The sequence below is a fragment of the Carcharodon carcharias genome, chromosome 7, assembly GCF_017639515.1.
Source record: "Carcharodon carcharias isolate sCarCar2 chromosome 7, sCarCar2.pri, whole genome shotgun sequence".
Lineage (NCBI taxonomy): Eukaryota > Metazoa > Chordata > Chondrichthyes > Lamniformes > Lamnidae > Carcharodon > Carcharodon carcharias.
This window is the reverse complement of record NC_054473.1, coordinates 188,980,878-189,003,356: the sequence shown is the minus strand read 5'-3', so window position 1 is coordinate 189,003,356 and position 22,479 is coordinate 188,980,878. Positions and strand designations below refer to the sequence as shown.

The 22,479-nt window shown below is 48.7% G+C and overlaps 1 protein-coding gene across 1 annotated transcript in view; it reads right to left on the bottom strand.

Moving 5' to 3' along the window:
* pepd (peptidase D) overlaps positions 1-22,479 on the bottom strand; it is a 237,520-nt gene that overhangs the window by 47,205 nt on the left and 167,836 nt on the right. Inside the window, exon 12 of the mRNA XM_041192615.1 lies at positions 6,448-6,596. Coding sequence (XP_041048549.1) covers positions 6,448-6,596 — 149 coding nt within the window. The remainder of the gene's footprint in view (positions 1-6,447; positions 6,597-22,479) is intronic.

The window sequence follows — 22,479 nt, the reverse complement described above, 5'->3', positions numbered from 1 at the left end:
TGAAATATAAGCTGGTTTAAGGTTGGCGGGGGGGGGGGGGGGTGTTGTTGGGTGTTGGGAGAGAAGTGGAGGGGGTGGTGTGGTTGTAGGGACAAGCAAGCAGTGATAGGAGCAGATAATCAAAAGACGTCACAGACAAAAGAACACAGAGGTGTTGAAGGTGGTGATATTATCCAAACAAATGTGCTAATTAAGAATGGATGGCAGGACACTCAAGGTACAGCTCTAGTGGGGGTGGGCTGGAAAGGCTAACAGGGCATAAAAGATTTAAAAATAATGGAAATAGGTGGGAAAAGAAAAATCTATATAAATTATTGAAAAAAACAAAAGGAAGGGGGAAGAAACAGAAAGGGGGTGGGGATGGAAGAGGGAGTTCAAGATCTAAAGTTGTTGAACTCAATATTCAGTCCGGAAGGCTGTAAAGTGCCTAGTCGGAAGATGAGGTGCTGTTCCTCCAATTTGCGTTGGGCTTCACTGGAACAATGCAGCAAGCCAAGGACAGACATGTGGGCAAGAGAGCAGGGCGGTGTGATAAAATGGCAAGCGACAGGGAGGTTTGGGTCATTCTTGTGGACAGACCGCAGATGTTCTGCAAAGCAGTCGCCCAGTTTACGTTTGGTCTCTCCAATGTAGAGGAGACCACATTGGGAGCAACGAATGCAGTAGACTAAGTTGGGGGAATTGCAAGTGAAATGCTGCTTCACTTGAAAGGAGTGTTTGGGCCTTTGGACAGTGAGGAGAGAGGAAGTGAAGGGGCAGGTGTTACATCTTTTGCATGGGCATGGGGAGGTGCCATAGGTGAGGGTTGAGGAGTAGTGGGTGATGGAGGAGTGGACCAGGGTGTCCCGGAGGGAATGATCCCTATGGAATGCCGCCGGGGGGGGTGAAGGGAAGATGTGTTTGGTGGTGGCATCATGCTGGAGTTGGCGGAAATGGCGGAGGATGATCCTTTGAATGTGGAGGCTGGTGGGGTGATAAGTGAGGACAAGGAGGACCCTATCATGTTTCTGGGAGGGAGGAGAAGGCGTGAGGGTGGATGCATGGGAGATGGACTGGACACGGTTGAGGGCCCTGTCAACGACCGTGGGTGGAAAACCTCGGTTAAGGAAGAAGGAGGACACGTCACAGGAACTATTTTTGAAGGTAGCATCATCGGAACAGATGTGACGGAGACGAAGGAACTGAGAGAATGGGATGGAGTCCTTACAGGAAGAGGGGTGTGAGGAGCTGTAGTTGAGGCGGCTGTGGGAGTTGGTAGGCTTGTAATGGATATTGGTGGCTACTCCAGTTCAATTTCTGGTCAATGGTAACCCCTAGGATGTTGATAGTGGGGGATTCAGCAATGATAATGCCATGGAATGTCAAGGGGCGATGGCTAGATTATCTCTTGTTGGAGATGGTTATTGCCTGACACTTGTGTGGCATGAATGTTACTTACCACTTGTCAGCCCAAGCCTGGATATTGTCCTGGTCTTGCTGCATTTGGACATGGATTGCTTCAGCATCTGAGGAGTCACGAATGGTGCTGAACATTGTGCAATCATCAGCGGACATCCCCACTTCTGACCTTATGATGGAAAGGAGGTCATTGATGAAGCAGCTGAAGATGGTTGGGTCTAGGACACTACCCTGAGGAACTCCTGCAGTGATGTCCTAGAGCCAAGATGATTGACCTCCAACAATCATCTCCCTTTGTGCTAGGTATGACTCTAACCAGCAGAGAGTTTTTTTTTTCCCTTATTCCCACTGACTCCAGTTTTGCTTGGGCTCCTTGATGCCACACTCGGTCAAATGCTGCCTTGATGTCAAGGGCAGTCACTCTCACCTCACCTCGGGAGCTCAGCTCTTTTGTCCATGTTTGAACCAAGGCTGTAATGAGGTCAGGAGCTGAGTGGCCCTGGCGGAACCTAAACTGGGTGTCACTGAGCAGGTTATTGCTAAATAAGTACCACTTGATAACACTGTTGATGACCCCTTCCATTACTTCACTGATAATCGAGAGTAGACTGATGGGGCAGTAATTGGCTGGGTTGGGTTTGTCCTGCTTTTTGTGTACAGGACATACCTGGGCAATTTTCCACATAGCCAGGTAGATGCCAGTGTTGTAGCTGTACTGGAACAGCTTGGCTAGGGGCGCGGCAAGTTCTGGAGCACAAGTCTTCAGTACTATTGCTGGAATATTGTCAGGGCCCATAGCCTTTGCAGTATCCAGTGCCTTCAGCCGTTTCTTGATATCATCTGGACAGAATTGAATTAGCTGGAGACTGGCATCTGTGATGCTGGGAACCTCCAGAGGAGACCAAGATGGATCATTCACTTGGCATTTCTGACTGAAGATTGTAGGAAATGCTTCAGCCTTATCTTTTGCACTGAATGTACTGAAGATCAGAGGGACCTTGGTGTGCAGATGCAGAGATCCATGAAGGTAGCAGGGCAGGTAGATAAGGTGGTTAAGAAGGCATATGGGATACTTGCCTTTATTAGCCAAGGCATAGAATACAAGAGCAGGGAGGTTACGCTGGAACTGTATAAAATGCTGGTTAGGCCACAACTGGAGTAGTGTGTGCAGTTCTGGTCACCACATTGTAGGAAGGATGTGATTACAGTGGAGAGGGTGCAGAGGAGATTTACCAGGATGCTGCCTGGGCTGGAGGGCGTGAGCTATGAGGAAAGATTGGATAGGCTGGGGTTGTTTTCCTTGGATCAGCGAAGGTTGAGAGGGGACCTGATAAAGGTGTATAAGATTAGGAGGGGCATAGATAGGGAGGACAGGAAGGCACTTTTTCCATTAGTAGAGGGGTCAATAACCAGAGGACATAGATTTAAGGTAAGAGGTAGAAGGTTAAGAGGGAAGTTGAGGAGAAATTTTTTCACCAAGTGGTGGCAGTCTGGACCTCACTGCCTGAAAGGGTGGTTGAGTCAGGAACCCTTGTAACATTTAAGAAGTATGTAGGTATTCACTTGCCTCCAGGGATATGGTCCAAGCACTGGAACATGGGGTTAGTGTAGTCAGATCTTTGTTGACCGACGTGGACACAATGGGCTGAATGGCCTCCTTTTGTGCTGTAAACGTCTATGAGTCTATGTGCTGGGCTCCCCCATCATTAAGGATGGGGATAATTGTGGAGCCTCCTCCTCCAGTGAGTTGTTTAATTGCCCAGCGCCATTCACGGCTGCATGTGGCAGGATTGCAGAGCTTAGATCTGATCCGTTTGTTGTGGGATCTCTTAGCTCTGTCTGTCGCTTGCTGCTTATGCTGTTTGACACGCAAGTAATCCTGTGTTATAGTTTCACCAGGTTTTCACCTCATTTTTAGGTGTGCCTGGTGCTGCTCCTGACATGCCCTCCTGCACTCTTCATTGAACCAGGGTTGATTCCCTGGCTTAATGGTAATGGTAGAGTGGGGGATATGCTGGACCACGAGGTTACAGATTGTGTTAGAGTACAATTCTGCTGCTGCTGATGGCCCACAGCACCTCATGGATGCCCAGTCTTGAGTTGCTAGATCTGTTTGAAATCTATCCCATTTAGCACGGTGGTAGTGCCACACAACACGATGGAGGGTATCCTCAATGTGAAGCTGGGACTTTGTCTCCACAAGAACTGTGTGGTGGTCACTCCTTCTGATACTGTCATGGACAGATGCATCTGCAACAGGCAGGTCGGTGAGGATGAGGTCAGGTATGTTTTTCCCTCTTGTTGGTTCCCTCACGACCTGCCGTAGGCCCAGTCTAGCAGATATGTCCTGTAGGAGTCGGCCAGCTCGGTCAGTAGTGTTGCTACCGAGCCACTCTTGGTGATGGACACTGAATTGTCCCACCCATTTCAGAGGGTTTTTAATAGTCAACCACACTGTTGAGGGTCTGGGGTCTAAGGATGGCAGATTTCCTAAAGGACATTAGTGAACCAGATGGGTTTATGACCATCGGCATTGGTTTCATGATCATCATTAGACTTTTAACTCCAGATTTTTATTGAATTCAAATTTCACTACCTGCTGTGGCAGGATTCGAACCAGAGTCCCTAGGGCATTATCCTGGGGGGGCCTGGATTACTAATACCACCACGCCATTGCCTCATATTTACTAATTAATTGAATTTATTTATTAAATTTAAAATCCACCAGCTGTGTAATTCCAGATTTTAATTGAATTCAAATTTCACCATCTGCTGTGGTGGGATTACGAACTGCAGTCCTCAGGGAATTAGCCTGGATTACTATTCCAGTGACATTAACATCTCCCCAATGCTCCTTTGCTGTATTTTGGGACATTTTATTATGTTGAAGGCACAATATAAATATAAGGTTTCATTGTTGATACCCTCCTTCCCAGATCAGTCTTGAAAATTTTGGAAAACTGCCTGTAAAAGGCAAACCTGTTAAAGAGTTGGGGAAAGTAATGGAGGGGTAGCTCGGAAACAAAAATGGCAAGGACTCCCCTTCTTCATAAATATACAAACACCTTTAGGTTGCAGTCTCTGTTACCAGCAAAACAACAGAAAGGCCAAGCCAAAATACATTTAAATTGGAAATTTCTGTCTCGGTTGTCCAGCCTATCCCTCCATACTCCAGCTCTTTGACTGGATTGAGAGTTACTGAAATGGGGGAGACTGCACAAGTGTGACCTCTGGATTTGGTAACAAGCAACCAGACTTACAAAAACGGGAGAATGCTCAAAAGAAACCAAGTCACAACAGCAGGTGAACTACAATAAAAAAAGCCAAAGCAAGGTTTTTTTTTTAATCACTGGTAACACTTCATTGAAATGAAACAGCACAGATTAACCCTTCTGAGTACTGAATGTCGTTCAGAATCTGCACATTAACTGACCAAAGTGATTTTCCATGGATAGGAGGCACAGGAGCGTAACAATCGTGGATCATACACTGCTGCCTGTGTTAAGCATACCATGCAATTGGTCTAAGGGCTTGAGGGAGCCAACTTAAAGCATGGGAGGGAGAGAAGAAAGTCTTTGGAAACTCTGAGCTTGTTCTACACAAGGTTTTCCAATGCATGCCACCGTTCACCTATCTCTCATCTGGCAGCTGGGGCACAGGCTACATTTGCCCAGAGTCTGACACTGAACCTTGGCCCTGGGCAGGTCAGAGTAGTGTGCCTGAAGGCCTGAATTCTCATAAGCCTGCCAAAGGATTCAGGTGGTTGTCCTGACAGGAGTGCTGAAGGTTGAAGGACAGCAGTGACGTTGGATTTTAGTTACCGTATGTCCCTCTCCTCTGCCCTTCCATATCCCATGACAGTGTTCAGATCAGACGTTCAACTTTGAAACTCACAAGGCCAGCCACTGGTTTGTGGCAGTTTATTCAATTCCAGTGGACTTTGAAGCTGAAACCAAAGTCACTTTAAACATTGGTGGCCCCCTAGCTCTGGGTAATAACCTCACTCCGACTCAGGAGACTACACTACAAATAGGGAAGTTAAATATTCCTCTGGGCAGCAATCCCAATGACATCAGAAAGTCATCTGTTTGGAACTGGAGAACCCCCGACCAGAGCACATTTATCACGTATACACAGACAAATACCCTGCAAATCTTTCCCCTTCAAGCTTTTATTCCAATTACCCTTTGTATCTGCTTCCACTCCCCTTTCAGGCGGTGCACAAACTGAGATAAAATCCTCAATCTGGCAGCCACAAATCAGTTTCTAGAATTTACCCCAAAAAAACCCACATTTTTGTTCTCCTGATTGGAGAACCTCCAGTCAGAGAGATAAGATTTATAGATAATTAATTCCCTTGAATAGAACACAAGGGGATGGCTGATGGGTGGGGTTAGAGTGTGGGGTTAGAGCTCTGGGCTATGTTTCCCATGTTTGTGTGTCTGGGCTGTTGGTTTCTGTGTGGGGACAGCTCACATTCTGCTTTAATGAGAAGCAGCCCACACACAGGCGGGGTCAGGTGTGTCTGGATCCCAGCTAGAAAGCCAGCTGGTTCCAGTGATGTACCATACTCACACAGCAAGCCTGACGACTGTGGTTTTTAATGGACAAAAACCTACCCTGGCATTCACCTGAGATCCAACAAAAGCTAATCCTGACATGATACCATATATCGGAATTAAACCCTATAACCTGAAGATAACTGCGATCCTCCAATTCGAACTTCTTGAGCATCCTGATTTTAATCACCGCACCATTGGCAGCCACGCATTAAGTTACCCAAGGCCCAAGCATTAGAATTCCCTCTCGAGACCTCTACACCTCAATCACGCTTCAAGTCACATCCTAAAACCTACCTCTTTAACCAAGCTTCTGGTTGTTTGCACTAATATAACAGTATGTGGCTCAGTGTCAAATTTTGTTCGATAATCTTGCTATGAGGCACCTTGGGATGTTTTATGACGTTAAAGGTGCTATATAAATGCGAGTTGCAAAACTACACAGCAACTCAATAAAAGTATTTATTAGGGAGGATAGGTGTTATCGTACCTGGTCTGATGGCATCCATCACTGCCCGTGACGCTTTCAAAACCGCCTGGTAGATATCTCGCTGGTCAGGAGTGAACCTGCCATTGGCTGGGAATGAGCAGCTGATGTCAGAGCCGTAACAATAATATTCACCGCCCATATCGAAGAGGCTGGAAATATAAAATCAATACATTGATAAAAGATAATCAGAGTCTCAGTTCTCATCCACAGACCTACACGCAGCAGGGGCTAAATACAAAGCAACATTTAGCATTCCAGACAGGTACAGCATGGGGTTAGATACAGAGTAAAGCTCCCTCTACACTGTCCCCATCAAACACTCCCAGGACAGGTACAGCACGGGGTTAGATACAGAGTAAATCTTCCTCCACACTATCCCCATCAAACACTCCCAGGACAGGTACAGCATGGGGTTAGATACAGAGTAAATCTCCCTCTACACTGTCCCCGTCAAACACTCCCAGGACAGGTACAGCACGGGGTTAGATACAGAGTAAAGCTCCCTCTACACTGTCCCCATCAAACACTCCCAGGACAGGTACAGCACAGGGTTAGATACAGAGTAAATCTCCCTCTACACTGTCCCCATCAAACACTCCCAGGACAGGTACAGCACGGGGTTAGATACAGAGTAAAGCTCCCTCTACACTGTCTCCATCAAACACTCCCAGGACAAGTAGAGGACAGGTTAGGTACAGTTTAAGGGTCTATGAAGGCACTCTGTATTGACCACAGCTGATGTGCTGCTGCACTGAGCTCCTGTATCAGACCCTCACCATTTACTGAAGTTGAGCTGGTGCCAATTTGTTCCTGTAACTGTTTTCCTCCTTTGCTGAAGGCACTTAACCTTGCTGGGGCAGGAGAGGAGACAATATCACAGAATCACATAGTGCAGAAGAGGCCCTTCGGCCCATCGAGTCTGCACCGACACGTGAGAAACACCTGACCTACCTACCTAATCCCATTTACCAGCACTTGGCCCAGAGCCTTGAATGTTATGAGGTGCCAAGTGCTCATCCAGGTAGTTTTTAAAGGATGTGAGGCAACCCGCCTCCACCACCCTCCCAGGCAGCACATTCCAGACCATCACCACCCTCTGGGTAAAAAAGCTTTTCCTCACATCCCCCCTAAACCTCCTGCCCCTCACCTTGAACTTATGTCCCCTCATGATTGTATGATGGGTAAAAATGATTCAAACTCTAATTGGCATGTCCTGCGCAATCTATTTCAACCAGGAGAATATCACCGAAATACCTGATCAAATTTAGAGCATGTTGACCAAACTCTGACCCACAAGCACCCTCACAATGGTCAGCGAATCCATGCAGTGCAACCTCACTAACAGAGAGAGGGAGGGAGGGAGCACAGCTTGTGGCAAGAACTGGGAGCGAAGGAATGGGAGGGACAGGGAGAGAGATAGAGGGGGGAGGGACAGGGGAGAGAGATAGAAGGGGGAGGGACGGGGAGAGAGATAGAAGGGGGAGGGACGGGGAGAGAGATAGAAGGGGGAGGGACAGGGGAGAGAATTCAAGGGGGGAGGGACAGGGGAGAGAATTCGAGGGGGGAGGGACAGGGGAGAGAGAGAGAGGGGAGGTATGAGGGTGAGAGTGGGGGGATTATATGAACAAAGAGGATGCTGTTTCGCCCCATGAGCCTGATCCATGACCTAACTCCATATACCCACCTTTGTCCTTAATATCTTTGGATAACAAAAATCTACAATCTCTTACTAAAATTAACAATTGATTCAGCATCAATGGCACTAAACCTCTCCACCTTGTTTCTAGTTTCACTCCTGAAACATCTGGCTCTAACTTTTAGATAATTCCCTAGTTCTAGACTCCACAACCCGCAAAAATAGTTTCCCTCAACTAGCCTATCTGTATTCCATGTTATCTTGAAAAGCAGACCAAAACTGTACACTTTAGGTGTGCTCTCACCAAAGCCCTACTTAATTGTGGCAAAAGTTCTTTATTCACAAACTCCAAGGGATAAGCAGCTTAGTCTATGCAACCTTCTCATAACTTAACCTTAAAGCCCCAATATAATTCTGGTGAATCTGTGCTGCACTCCCCCACCAGGCACTCCCTGAGGTGTGATGCCCAGAGCTAAGCGGTTTCTCCAGGTGGGATCTGTCCAAGGCTCTGAGCAACTGAAGCATCACTTCCTCCACTTTGTGTTCCAGTCCCTTTGACTTACACCCTGGAGGAGGGTAGACGGGACCTCAGTTCATTGTAGCACGTGAGGGCTCTTTAGCAGATACAATTGCCACTCAAGTCCCTGTTGGCTAATGAAAAGCAGGATTGTCTCCAGACTCTTGCCCTGTTTCTAGAAGTCAAAACTGAGCTTGAATGGGTAGGATTCACTAGGCTGATTTGTGGGATGAAGGGGTTTGCCTTATGTAGAATGGTTGAGCAGGTTGAGCCTGTACTCATTGGAGTTGAGAAGAATGAGAGGTGACCTTATTGAAACAGAGGATGTTTCTCCTCTTGGGGGAAATCTAGAACTGGAGAGGGGGGTGGTTCAAAAAGAGGGGTCTCCCATTTAAAATGGAGATGAGAAGGAATTTCTTCTGTCAGAGGGTCGCCAGTTTGTGGAATTCTCTTCCCCAGACAGCAGTGGAGGCTGGATCATTGAATATATTCAAGGCTGAGTTAGACAGATTCTTGATCAACAAGGGAGTCAAGGGCTATGGGGACAGGCAGGATAGTGGAGTTAAGACCACAAGCAGATCAGCCATGACCTTACTGAATGGCGGAGCAGGCTCGAGGGGCTGAAAGGCCAATCCTGCTCCTATTTCTTATGATCTTATGCTATTTTCTGCTCTTGCAGTGTGTGAGACAACAACACAACAGTAATCACAGTTATTTTCTCTGATCAGGGATCCCAATGAATTCACAAACATGAAGACTTCATCATGACAGAGAAATAGGCTCAAAGGGCAGGATGTCATCAACAACGACTTGCATTTACATAGCACCTTCACCATAATAAAAATGTTCTCAAGTGCTTCATAGGGATGATTATCAACCATTATTTGACACCAAGTTGCATAAGGAGTGCATAGGACAAGTTTGGTCAAAGAGAAAGGTTTTAAGAAGCATCTTAGAGGAGAGAGAGAGAAGTGGAGAGGTTTAGGGATTGAATTCCAGAGCTTTGGGCTTTGCTGGGTGAAGGGGTGGCTGCCAACATTGGTGTGACGGAAACTGGAGAAGTGCAAGAGGTTAAAATAGGAGTGCAGATATCTGAGGGTTGTAGGGTTGGAAAGGGTTACAAAGAGAGGGGGTGAGGTCATGGGCAGGTTTGAAAAGAAGGTGGAGAATTTTAAAACTGAGGCGTTGTCGATCAGGAGCCAAAGCAAGTTCGATATCCAGAGATGCCAGGATGACAACGCGCTCCTCCCTGCCCCCTTCTACCATCTTGTTCTGTGAACACAATATGACTCAACATAACGAGCTATACTTTATCGATACTGGCTGATTGCACCTTGATACGAGCTGCAAGTAGGTCAGTCAGAACACACCAGAGACACGAGGTTTGTGGGATAACTCTCCATATCGAGTCACACCGTGACTCAGTTACAAACCGTACACATTGTACAATTCAAGCAGCCTGGATCGCTGCCAGTTCCACCCCTTTGCAGCAAAGGACAGAATTACCTACACTGACCTTTCATTCTAAACTGCTGCACACGTCATCATTCTGTTCTCTTACGAACCTGAGCCATTAACATTTGAACTGATCCATTAACCTTTAAACGTTCGGACGAACCTTCCTCAAATTTAGGAGCAGCCCAGCATAAGAAACAACTTTATATTTTTGTGTGAATATTTACAACCTGACACAGTTTACGTCACGCATTTGAACTGGATTTGAGACCTGTGGAACTAGCAGGGAGAGGTGGTGTTAATTGAGCCCTGGGAAGGTGATCTCAGTCTGTCTGACACACACAAACCCACCACTGCACTTTTACAAGCCTCCCAATGAAGCTGGGAATTCACACAGACAGGGTTCCCACCTGGCAAATATTGAGTGGGCACTCTCGCTTCACAGCAACACCCCCTGCTCTCCCAGTTGAGTGGTTAGACACAGCTTGTCAGAAGCATAGCTCAACAACTCCAGTGTGTGCAGGTACACCACAGAGTTTAAGATGGAACTTGCATTTATATATCTTCTTTTATGACCTCAGGATGTCCCAAAGTGCTTTTCAGCCAAAAAATTATTTTTAAAGTGTAATTACTGCTGTATTGCAAAAATACAACAGTTAATTTGTGCATAGCAAGCTTTCACAGTAATGTGATAGCAACCAGATAATCTGTTTTAGTGATGTTGATTGAGGGATAAGTATTGATCGAGAACTTCATGGCTCCCAGAATCATACATCACAGAAGAAGGCCATTCAACCCATTGTGCCTGTACTGGTTTTCCCCATTTCTCTGCAAATTTCTCCTTTTTTTAAAGTGTCCAGTTCCCTTTTGAAAATTACAATTGAATCTGCTTCCACCACCCTTTCAAGCAGCACATTCCAGATTACAACAATGCAATGTAGAAACCGTTTCCCATGAGGACTTTTCTGTTAAATCCATGTCTTCTGATTACCAGGTCCTTCCAATTTTCAAACGGAGCCTGTGGGATCTTTTGCATCTACCTGAGAGAGCAGACTAGGCCTTGGTCTAATCTCTCTCCACAGATGCTGTCAGACCTGCTGAGTTTTTCCAGCAATTTTTGTGCCTTGGTTTAATGTCTCATCTGAAAGATAACACTTCCAACAGTGTGGCACACCCTCAGTACTGCACCAGAGAGTCAGCCTGGATTATGTGTTCCAATCTCTGGAGTGGGACTTAAATCCACACACGACCTACTGACTCCTAGTGAGAGTGCTTCCCACTGAACCACAGCACTGAGCACGAGGTTAACTTCATACTGGAGGTGTGCATCACACTATAGCAATGGGTCATCAAGTTACCTGGAGTCCGACCCCCAGTGAAGGTACTAAACCCACCACCATCACAATGAAACATCACTCAGCCAGGGTGACTAGGATGCTGAAGACCTGCTTAGCTCAGTCTAGAATACCCTGCCTGCCAGAGAATTTACTCGGACTTACTCACCTATTAACAGTCAGGGCCCTCCAGCCACCTCAGTCACACATCAACTCCCAAGAACCCCCATTAAGATGTCAGTGCTCATCAACAGGTACCAGGATCTCTCCCCACCCTACCCATCACCTCCCCTCACCTCCAAACACGGCATAGTAAAGCAATCACCAGAACCCAACATATCATGTCTCCCTAACAGGCACAAGCTTCTTGTGTTGATTGAAGTGCACGGGTCACAGTGTGTGTCACAATTGGAGCACTCAGAACCAATCTGTAAACTCAGGGGCAACTGTGGGATTCCCCAAGATTGGTATTACACCCTACGCCCAGTTCAGGAGGGGATGATGATTGAAAGGGCTGCTCTGATAGTGGAGCTTCAGCACAATGCCAGGCCACTGGGCTGCACTCCCTCAGTGGTGCCCTTGTGCTGAGGGCTACTGTCCATCATCTGCTCTCTCACATCATCCTTTCAAACTAAACATCAAATCACTGGAACCAATCCCAATCCAACTGCCCATTCATAACTCCTGCAGGTCCAGCCTTTATCTGAATGACCTCCTCCTCCTTTAGGGAACAGCCAGTAAACCTGCAGATACATTATCACCTTCTTCCCATTTCAGTTCCCAACGGATAATGATCCAACACTCAGGCTTCCCCTACACCCCCATGTGGACAAGACAAACTGTAGTGCTCCAGCCTTAAGGTTCATTGAGGACAGGTTCCATGGACTCGTCTTGTATCCCTCTCGACTTTAGAAGATTCAGAGACGTCTAACCGATTGTAAGGCGATTGAAGGATTTGATAGGGTAGAGAGAGAGAGAGAGAGAGAGAAACTATTTTCTCTGGTGGGTGTGTCTGGAACAAGGAGACAGAATCTTAAAATTCGAGCCAGGCAGTTCAGGGATAATGTCAGGAAGCACTTCTTCACACAAAGGGGAGTAAGAATCTGGAACTCACTCCTCCATAAAGATGTTGAGGCTGGGGTTAATTAAAAAATTCAAAATGGAGATGCAAAGATTTTTTGTTAGGTAAGGGTTTAAGGGTCACAGGCTAACATACAAATCAGCCGTGATCTAACTGAACGGAGGGCCTGATCCTAACCAACACTGCACAGACCTGGGACTTTTCTAATCTGTACCTCACCAAGAAAAGCATTTCCACAATGACCCACCCAGGGTGGGGAGACTTTATTTCTAACAGTGATCAACTATCTTGGTGTCAGCCCAGCCCCCTTGTTATCAGCACAATCAACAGAAGGAAGGTTTTCTATCTCACTGAAGGCTCTCTCCGAGATTCTTGATGCTGATCATGGAGATCGGAATGTTGCTCAACCAGAGTGCAGTCAATAACCAAAACGGCCAGAAACCACAGCTCATGTAAGCAGCCTCTACCAGATTCAGGTTTAACCCCTTCCCTGCTGCAACTTATTTCCAGCTTTGAAAATGGCCAAAAGCTTTCAGTCAGTGAGGGAGAAGAGTTATTCAGAGACTCTCAGTGCCTGCTTGCCATGTCTCTAGTTCTGCAAGTCTCTCTCCAGGCACCCAGGCTGCCCTTGGAGCACAGCATTTAGATCAACAATATCCTGAGGTCAGGCCTTTGCCCAGTTTGAAGCTTTATGCAGTTTGCTCAATTTAACTAATATCTTGTGGAAATGGGGTCCTTTCAGTCACCACTTTCCCTTTTGCTGAGGAGCCTGAATCTGTCCTCATAACTAGATCCAGCATGAAGACCCCAAATTGTCCTCTGCTTTGCCCCCAGCACTCAGATACCCACCTCCCCACGCCACCCCCCCCACCCCCCAGCACTCAGATACCCACCTCCCCATCTGCACTCAGATACCCGCCTCCCCGCGCCACCCCCCCACCCCCCAGCACTCAGATACCCACCTCCCCATCTGCACTCAGATACCCGCCTCCCCATCTGCACTCAGATACCCGCCTCCCCGCGCCACCCCCCCACCCCCCAGCACTCAGATACCCACCTCCCCATCTGCACTCAGATACCCACCTCCCCATCTGCACTCAGATACCCGCCTCCCCGCGCCACCCCCCCCACCAGCACTCAGATACCCACCTCCCCATCTGCACTCAGATACCCACCTCCCCGCGCCACCCCCCCCCACCCCCCAGCAGATACCCACCTCCCCATCTGCACTCAGATACCTGCCTCCCCACCCCCCCCCACCAAACCCCCAGGTCCCAGTAGAGTGAGACAAGATGCAGGATAGAAATGGAGAAACCTGGTGAGACTGTGCTGGTGCTTCATGCCTAGAGGGGGCAGAAGAGTGGGGATGGGGAGGGGGTTTGTGCAGGGACGGGGAGGTAAAAGCAAGGGTAGGGAAGGGTGGGGGGAGCAGTGGCTGCAGCGGGCAGGTTGAACAGTTGGGGAAACGAGCCTGCAATAGCACATGTACAGTGTAGAGCCCACTCTCCCACTCCTCAATATCCAGACTGCTGTGTATGATAGCAGGGGCTGCAGGGAGCTCTCAGTCAGTCTACAGCTTGGTGGGAGTGAGGCTGGACTGTGGCTCTGCTCCCATTGTCATTGCTGCTGGGGAACTGCACCAGAACCAAGAGACAACAGAGCCGACCACGCCAAGCGTCTGTGCCTCTTCGCACCACCCTCAGTGGCAGCTGCTTCTCTGCAGGGGAGGGGAAAAGTGGGATGATAGGTTTGAGGTTCCTTGCAGTAGGGAACGGCAAAGTGACTGGGGGAGGGAGCGAAAGCTGAGCTCAGGGCCCCTGAAACAGACTGTTCACAGAGATAGGCACCGGCTGCTCTTCCTGCAGTACAACACTGCCACCTCATGGACAGCAATATCATCCACACCACATCCAGATGAGGCAGATTGTCTGAAAACAAAACATCTTATATTTATATAGCACCACGCCTTTAACATTGTAAAACTTCGCAAGGCGTTTCATAGGTTTATTCATAGGTCAAATGCGCACAATTTGACAGTGAGTCAGTGGTCAAAGTGATGGGTTTTAGGGAGTGTCTTAAAGGAGCAAGAGGTGGAAATGATTAGGGAGGGAATTCCAGGGCTCAGGGTACAAGCAATTAAAATCAAAGCTGTGCATGAGGCCAGAATCAAAAGCGCAGAGCCCTCTGAGGGTTGACAGACTACAGTAGGTTACAGAGATTAAAAGAAGACCGACTTGCATTTATATAGCACCTTTCACAATCTCGAGACATCACAAAGTGCTTCTCAGCCAATTAAGTACTTTTGGAGTAAACTCACTGTTGTAATGTAGAAAATGCAGCAGCCAATTTGTGCAAAGCAAAATCCAACAAACAGCGATATGGTAGCGATCAGATAATTTGTTATTGTGATGTTAATTGAGAGAGAAAAACATTGGCCATGATACCAGTGGATATTGCCCCTGCTCCTCTTCGAAATAGTGCCATTTACATCCAATTGCATGGGCAGGTAGGGCCTCAGTTCAACATCTCCTCCGAAAGACAGTGCCTCCAACAGGGCAGCACTCCTCGGTTACTGCACTGGAGTCTCAGCCCAGATTTTTGAGCTCAAATCTCTGGAGAGGGATTTGAACCTCTAACCTTCCAACTCAAGAGGCAAAACTGCTGCTCACTGAGTCCCGGTGGGCAGAGGGAGGGCTGAGGTAGGGGAAGGATTTGAAAACATGAAGGTGAATTTTAAATTTGAGGTGCTGCTGGACTGGGAGTCAAAGTAGATCACTGAGCATCAGAATAGTGTGAGAAGTGGCTCAGTTAGTAATGAGCCAAACCAGTCAACATTCACGAGGATGGCACACTGAATAGATTTCACTAAAGTCTGCGGCTGCACTCGCCAGATTGCCACTCCTCAGCCCTCTGCAATAAGAGTCACTGGTTTGCAATTGCAGCTACCTCCCACTGAGAAAGATCAGATTATTAAAGCAGGAACTCCGACGGGACATGGACACACAGATTCGGGACAAGGAGCAGTGAACGTGCCTGTTATCCTGGCCAACTTTCCACCCACAAACACCATCACCAAAAAATTGATCATATACCTTAAGTATTGCATGTGGAATCTTGCTATGTAACAGCAACTACACTTTAAAAGAATGCCATGCCAGAACGGAGACGCTGAGCCACATGGTCAATGTTTACCAGAGCAGAATCCCTCAGTCACAGCGACAATGTTTACCAGAGCGGGGTCACTGAGTCACATTGACAGTGTTTACCAGAGCGGTGTCGCTGAGTCACACCGACAATGTTTACCAGAGCGGGGTCACTGAGTCACATTGACAGTGTTTACCAGAGCGGTGTCGCTGAGTCACACCGACAATGTTTACCAGAGCGGGATCTCAGAGTCACATCAACAATGTTTACCAGAGCGGGGTCACTGAGTCACATCAACGGTGTTTACCAGAGCGGGGTCACTGAGTCACATCAACGGTGTTTACCAGAGCGGGTTCACATTGACAGTGTTTACCAGAGCGGTCTCCCTGAGTCACATCAACGGTGTTTACCAGAGCGGGGTCTCTGGGTCACATCAACAATGTTTGCCAGAGCGGGTTCACATCGACAGTGTTTACCAGAGCGGGGTCACTGAGTCACATCGACAGTGTTTACAAGAGCGGGGTCTCTGAGTCACATCGACAGTGTTTACCAGAGCGGGGTCTCTGAGTCACATCGACAGTGTTTACCAGAGCGGGGTCTCTGAGTCACATCGACAGTGTTTACCAGAACGGGGTCACTGAGTCACATCGACAGTGTTTACCAGAACGGGGTCACTGAGTCACATCGACAGTGTTTACCAGAACGGGGTCACATCGACAGTGTTTACCAGAACGGGGTCACATCGACAGTGTTTACCAGAACGGGGTCACATCGACAGTGTTTACCAGAACGGGGTCACATCGACAGTGTTTACCAGAACGGGGTCACATCGACAGTGTTTACCAGAACGGGGTCACATCGACAGTGTTTACCAGAACGGGGTCACATCGACAGTGTTTACCAGAACGGGGTCACATCGACAGTGTTTACCAGAACGGGGTCACATCGACAGTGTTTACCAGAACGGGGTCACATCGACAGTGTTTACCAGAACGGGGTCACATCGACAGTGTTTACCAGAACGGGGTCACATCGACAGTGTTTACCAGAACGGGGTCACATCGACAGTGTTTACCAGAACGGGGTCACATCGACAGTGTTTACCAGAACGGGGTCACATCGACAGCGTTTACCAGAACGGGGTCACATCGACAGTGTTTACCAGAACGGGGTCACATCGACAGTGTTTACCAGAACGGGGTCACATCGACAGTGTTTACCAGAACGGGGTCACATCGACAGCGTTTACCAGAACGGGGTCACATCGACAGCGTTTACCAGAACGGGGTCACATCGACAGCGTTTACCAGAACGGGGTCACATCGACAGCGTTTACCAGAACGGGGTCACATCGACAGCGTTTACCAGAACGGGGTCACATCGACAGCGTTTACCAGAACGGGGTCACATCGACAGCGTTTACCAGAACGGGGTCACATCGACAGCGTTTACCAGAACGGGGTCACATCGACAGCGTTTACCAGAACGGGGTCACATCGACAGCGTTTACCAGAACGGGGTCACATCGACAGCGTTTACCAGAACGGGGTCACATCGACAGCGTTTACCAGAACGGGGTCACATCGACAGCGTTTACCAGAACGGGGTCACATCGACAGCGTTTACCAGAACGGGGGTCACATCGACAGCGTTTACCAGAACGGGGGTCACATCGACAGTGTTTACCAGAACGGGGTCACATCGACAGTGTTTACCAGAACGGGGTCACATTGACAGTGTTTACCAGAACGGGGTCACATCGACAGTGTTTACCAGAACGGGGTCACATCGACAGTGTTTACCAGAGTGGGGTCTCTGAGTCACATCGACAGTGTTTACCAGAACGGGGTCACATCGACAGTGTTTACCAGAGTGGGGTCTCTGAGTCACATCGACAGTGTTTACCAGAGCGGGGTCTCAGAGTCACATCAACAATGTTTACCAGAACGGGGTCACATCGACAGTGTTTACCAGAACGGGGTCACATCGACAATGTTTACCAGAACGGGGTCACATCTAGAGTGTTTACCAGAGCAGAGTCACATTGTGTTTACCAGAGCGAGGTCACTGAGTCACATCGACAATTTTTAGCAGAGCGGGGTCACATCGACAATGTTTACCAGAGCAGGGTCACTGAGTCACATCGACAGTGTTTACCAGAGCAGGGTCTCTGGGTCACATCGACAGTGTTTACCAGAACGGGGTCACGGAGTCACATCGACAGTGCTTACCAGAGCGGGGTCACGGAGTCACAGTGACAATGTTTACCAGAGCAGGGTCTCTGAGTCACATCGACAATGTTTACCAGAGCGGGGTCTCTGAGTCACATCGACAGCGTTTACCAGAGCAGGGTCACGGAGTCACATCGACAGTGCTTACCAGAGCGGGGTCACTGAGTCACAGTGACAATGTTTACCAGAGCAGGGTCTCTGAGTCACATCGACAATGCTTACCAGAGCGGGGTCTCTGAGTCACATCGACAGCGTTTACCAGAGCGGGGTCATTGAGTCACATTGACAGTGTTTACCAGAGCGAGGTCACATCGACAATGTTTACCAGAGCGGGGTCTCTGAGTCACATCGACAGTGTTTACCAGAGCGGGGTCTCTGAGTCACATCGACAGTGTTTACCAGAGCCGGGTCTCTGAGTCACATCGACAATGTTTACCAGAGCGGGGTCTCTGAGTCACAGTGACAATGTTTACCAGAGCGGGGTCTCTGAGTCACATCGACAATGTTTACCAGAGCGGGGTCACTGGGTCACATTGACAGTGTTTACCAGAGCGGGGTCACTGAGTCACATCGACAATGTTTACCAGAGCGGGGTCACTGAGTCACATCGACAATGTTTACCAGAGCGGGGTCATATCGACAATGTTTACCAGAGCGGGGTCATATCGACAATGTTTACCAGAGCGGGGTCTCTGAGTCGCATCGACAGTGTTTACCAGAGCAGGGTCTCTGGGTCACATCGAAAGCGTTTACCAGAGCGGGGTCTCTGAGTCACATCGACAGCGTTTACCAGAGCGGGGTCACTGAGTCACAACGACAGTGTTTACCAGAGCGAGGTCACATCGACAATGTTTACCAAGGCGGGGTCACATCGACAATGTTTACCAGAGCGGGGTCACTGAGTCACATCGACAATGTTTACCAGAGCGGGGTCACTGAGTCACATCAACAGTGTTTACCAGAGCGATGTAACGGAGTCACAACGACAGTGTTTACCAGAGTGAGGTCACATCGACAATGGTTACCAAGGCGGGGTCACATCGACAATGTTTACCAGAGCGATGTCACGGAGTCACATCGACAGTGTTTACCAGAGCGGTGTCTCCGAGTCACATCGACAGTGTTTACCAGAGCGGTGTCACCGAGTCACATCGACAGTGTTTACCAGAGCGGGGTCACTGAGTCACATCGACAATGTTTACCAGAGCGGGATCTCTGGGTCACATCGACAGTGTTTACCAGAGCGGGGTCACTGAGTCACATCGACAATGTTTACCAGAGTGGGTTCTCTGAGTCACAGTGACAATGTTTACCAGAGCGGGGTCTCTGAGTCACAGTGACAATGTTTACCAGAGCAGGGTCTCTGAGTCACATCGACAATGTTTACCAGAGCGGGGTCACTGGGTCACATCGACAGTTTACCAGAGCGGGGTCACTGAGTCACATCGACAGTGTTTACCAGAGCGGGGTCACTGAGTCACATCGACAATGTTTACCAGAGCGGGTTCACATTGACAGTGTTTACCAGAGCAGGGTCTCTGGGTCACATTAACAATGTTTGCCAGAGCGGGTTCACATTGACAGTGTTTGCCAGAGCGATGTCACTGGGTCACATCGACAATGTTTACCAGAGCGGGGTCACTGAGTCACACCGAGAATGTTTACAAGAGCGGGGTCCCTGAGTCACATCGACAACGCTTACCAGAGCGGGGTCTCTGAGTCACATCGACAGTGTTTACCAGAGCAGGGTCTCTGGGTCACATCGACAGCGTTTACCACAGCGGGGTCACTGAGTCACATTGACAGTGTTTACCAGAGCAAGGTCACATCGACAATGTTTACCAAGGCGGGGTCACATCGACAATGTTTACCAGAGTTGGGTCTCTGAGTCACATCGACAGCGTTTACCAGAGCGGGGTCACTGAGTCACATCGACAATGTTTACCAGAGTGGGGTCTCTGAGTCACAGTGACAATGTTTACCAGAGCGGGGTCTCAGAGTCACAGTGACAATGTTTACCAGAGCAGGGTCTCTGAGTCACATCGACAATGTTTACCAGAGCGGGGTCACTGGGTCACATTGACAGTGTTTACCAGAGCGGGGTCACTGAGTCACATCGACAGTGTTTACCAGAGCGGGGTCACTGAGTCACATCGACAATGTTTACCAGAGCGGGGTCTCTGGGTCACATTAACAGTGTTTGCGAGAGCGGGTTCACATTGACAGTGTTTACCAGAGCAGGGTCTCCTGGTCACATTAACAATGTTTGCCAGAGCGGGTTCACATTGACAGTGTTTACCAGAGCGGGGTCTCTGAGTTACATCGACAATGTTTACCAGAGCGGGGTCATATCGACAATGTTTACCAGAGTTGGGTCTCTGAGTCACATTGACAGTGTTTACCAGAGCGGGGTCACTGAGTCACATCAACAATGTTTACCAGAGTGGGGTCTCTGAGTCACAGTGACAATGTTTACCAGAGCAGGGTCTCTGAGTCACATCGACAATGTTTACCAGAGCGGGGTCACTGGGTCACATTGACAGTGTTTACCAGAGCGGGGTCACTGAGTCACATCGACAGTGTTTACCAGAGCGGGTTCACATTGACAGTGTTTACCAGAGTAGGGTCTCTGGGTCACATTAACAATGTTTGCCAGAGCGGGTTCACATTGACAGTGTTTACCAAAGCGAGGTCACTGGGTCACATCGACAATGTTTACCAGAGCGGGGTCACTGAGTCACACCGAGAATGTTTACAAGAGCAGGGTCCCTGAGTCACATCGACAACGCTTACCAGAGCGGGGTCTCTGAGTCACATCGACAGTGTTTACCAGAGTGGGGTCACTGAGTCACATCGACAGTGGTTACCAGAGCAGGGTCTCTGGGTGACATTGACAGTGTTTACCAGAACGGGGTCACAGGGTGACTTCGACAGTGTTTACCAGAGTGGGGTCTCAGGTTGACATCGACAGTGTTTACCAGAGTGGGGTCTCTGGGTTACATTAACAATGTTTGCCAGAGCGGGTGCACGTTGACGGTGTTTACCAGAGCGAGGTCATTGAATCACATTGACAATATTTACCAGAGTGGGGTCTCTGAGTCACATCGACAATGGTTACCAAAGCAGGGTCACTGAGTCACATCAACGATGTTTACAAGAGCGGGGTCTCTGGGCCACATCAACAGTGTTTACCAGAGCAGGGTCTCTGGGTCACATTAACAATGTTTGACAGAGCGGGTTCACATTGACAGTGTTTACCAGAGCGGGGTCTCTGAGTTACATCGACAATGTTTAGCAGAGCGGGGTCCCTGAATCACAACGACAGTGTTTACCAGAGCAGGGTCTCTGGGTCACATTAACAATGCTTGCCAGAGCGGGTTCACATTGACAGTGTTTACCAGAGCAGGGTCACTGAGTCACATTGTCAGTGTTTACCAGAGCGGGGTCACATCGACATTGTTTAACAGAACGGGGTCACTGAGTCACATCAACAGTGTTTACCAGAACGGGGTCACATCAACATTGTTTACCAGAACAGGGTCACATCGACTGTGTTTACCAGAGCGGGGTCACTGAGTCACATCAACAGTGTTTACCAGAGCGGGGTCGCAGAGTCACAACGACAATGTTTACCAGAGCGGGGTCACTGAGTTACATCGACAATGTTTACCAGAGCAGGATTTCTGGGTCACATCGACAATGTTTACCAGAGCAGGGTCACTGAGTCACATCGACAATGTTTACCAGAGCGGGGTCACTGAGTCACATCGACAATGTTTACCAGAGCGGGGTCACTGAGTCACATCGACAATGTTTACCAGAGCGGGGTCACTGAGTCACATCGACAATGTTTACCAGAGCGGGGTCACTGAGTCACATCGACAGTGTTTACCAGAGCGGGGTCACTGAGTCACATCGACAGTGTTTACCAGAGCGGATTCACATCAACAATGTTTACCAGAGCGGGGTCACTGAGTCACATCGACAATGTTTACCAGAGCGGGGTCACTGAGTCACATCGACAATGTTTACCAGAGCGGGGTCTCTGGGTCACATCGACAATGTTTACCAGAGCAGGATTTCTGGGTCACATCGACAATGTTTACCAGAGCAGGGTCACTGAGTCACATCGACAATGTTTACCAGAGCGGGGTCACTGAGTCACATCGACAATGTTTACCAGAGCGGGGTCACTGAGTCACATCGACAATGTTTACCAGAGCGGGGTCACTGAGTCACATCGACAATGTTTATCAGAGCGGGGTCACTGAGTCACATCGACAGTGTTTACCAGAGCGGGGTCACTGAGTCACATCGACAGTGTTTACCAGAGCGGATTCACATCAACAATGTTTACCAGAGCGGGGTCACTGAGTCACATCGACAATGTTTACCAGAGCGGGCTCACTGAGTCACATCGACAATGTTTACCAGAGCGGGGTCTCTGGGTCACATCGACAGTGTTTACCAGAGCGGGGTCACTGAGTCACATCGACAATGTTTACCAGAGCGGGGTCATATCGACAATGTTTACAAGAGCGGGGTCCCTGAGTCACATCGACAACGCTTACCAGAGCGGGGTCTCTGAGTCGCATCGACAGTGTTTACCAGAGCAGGGTCTCTGGGTCACATCG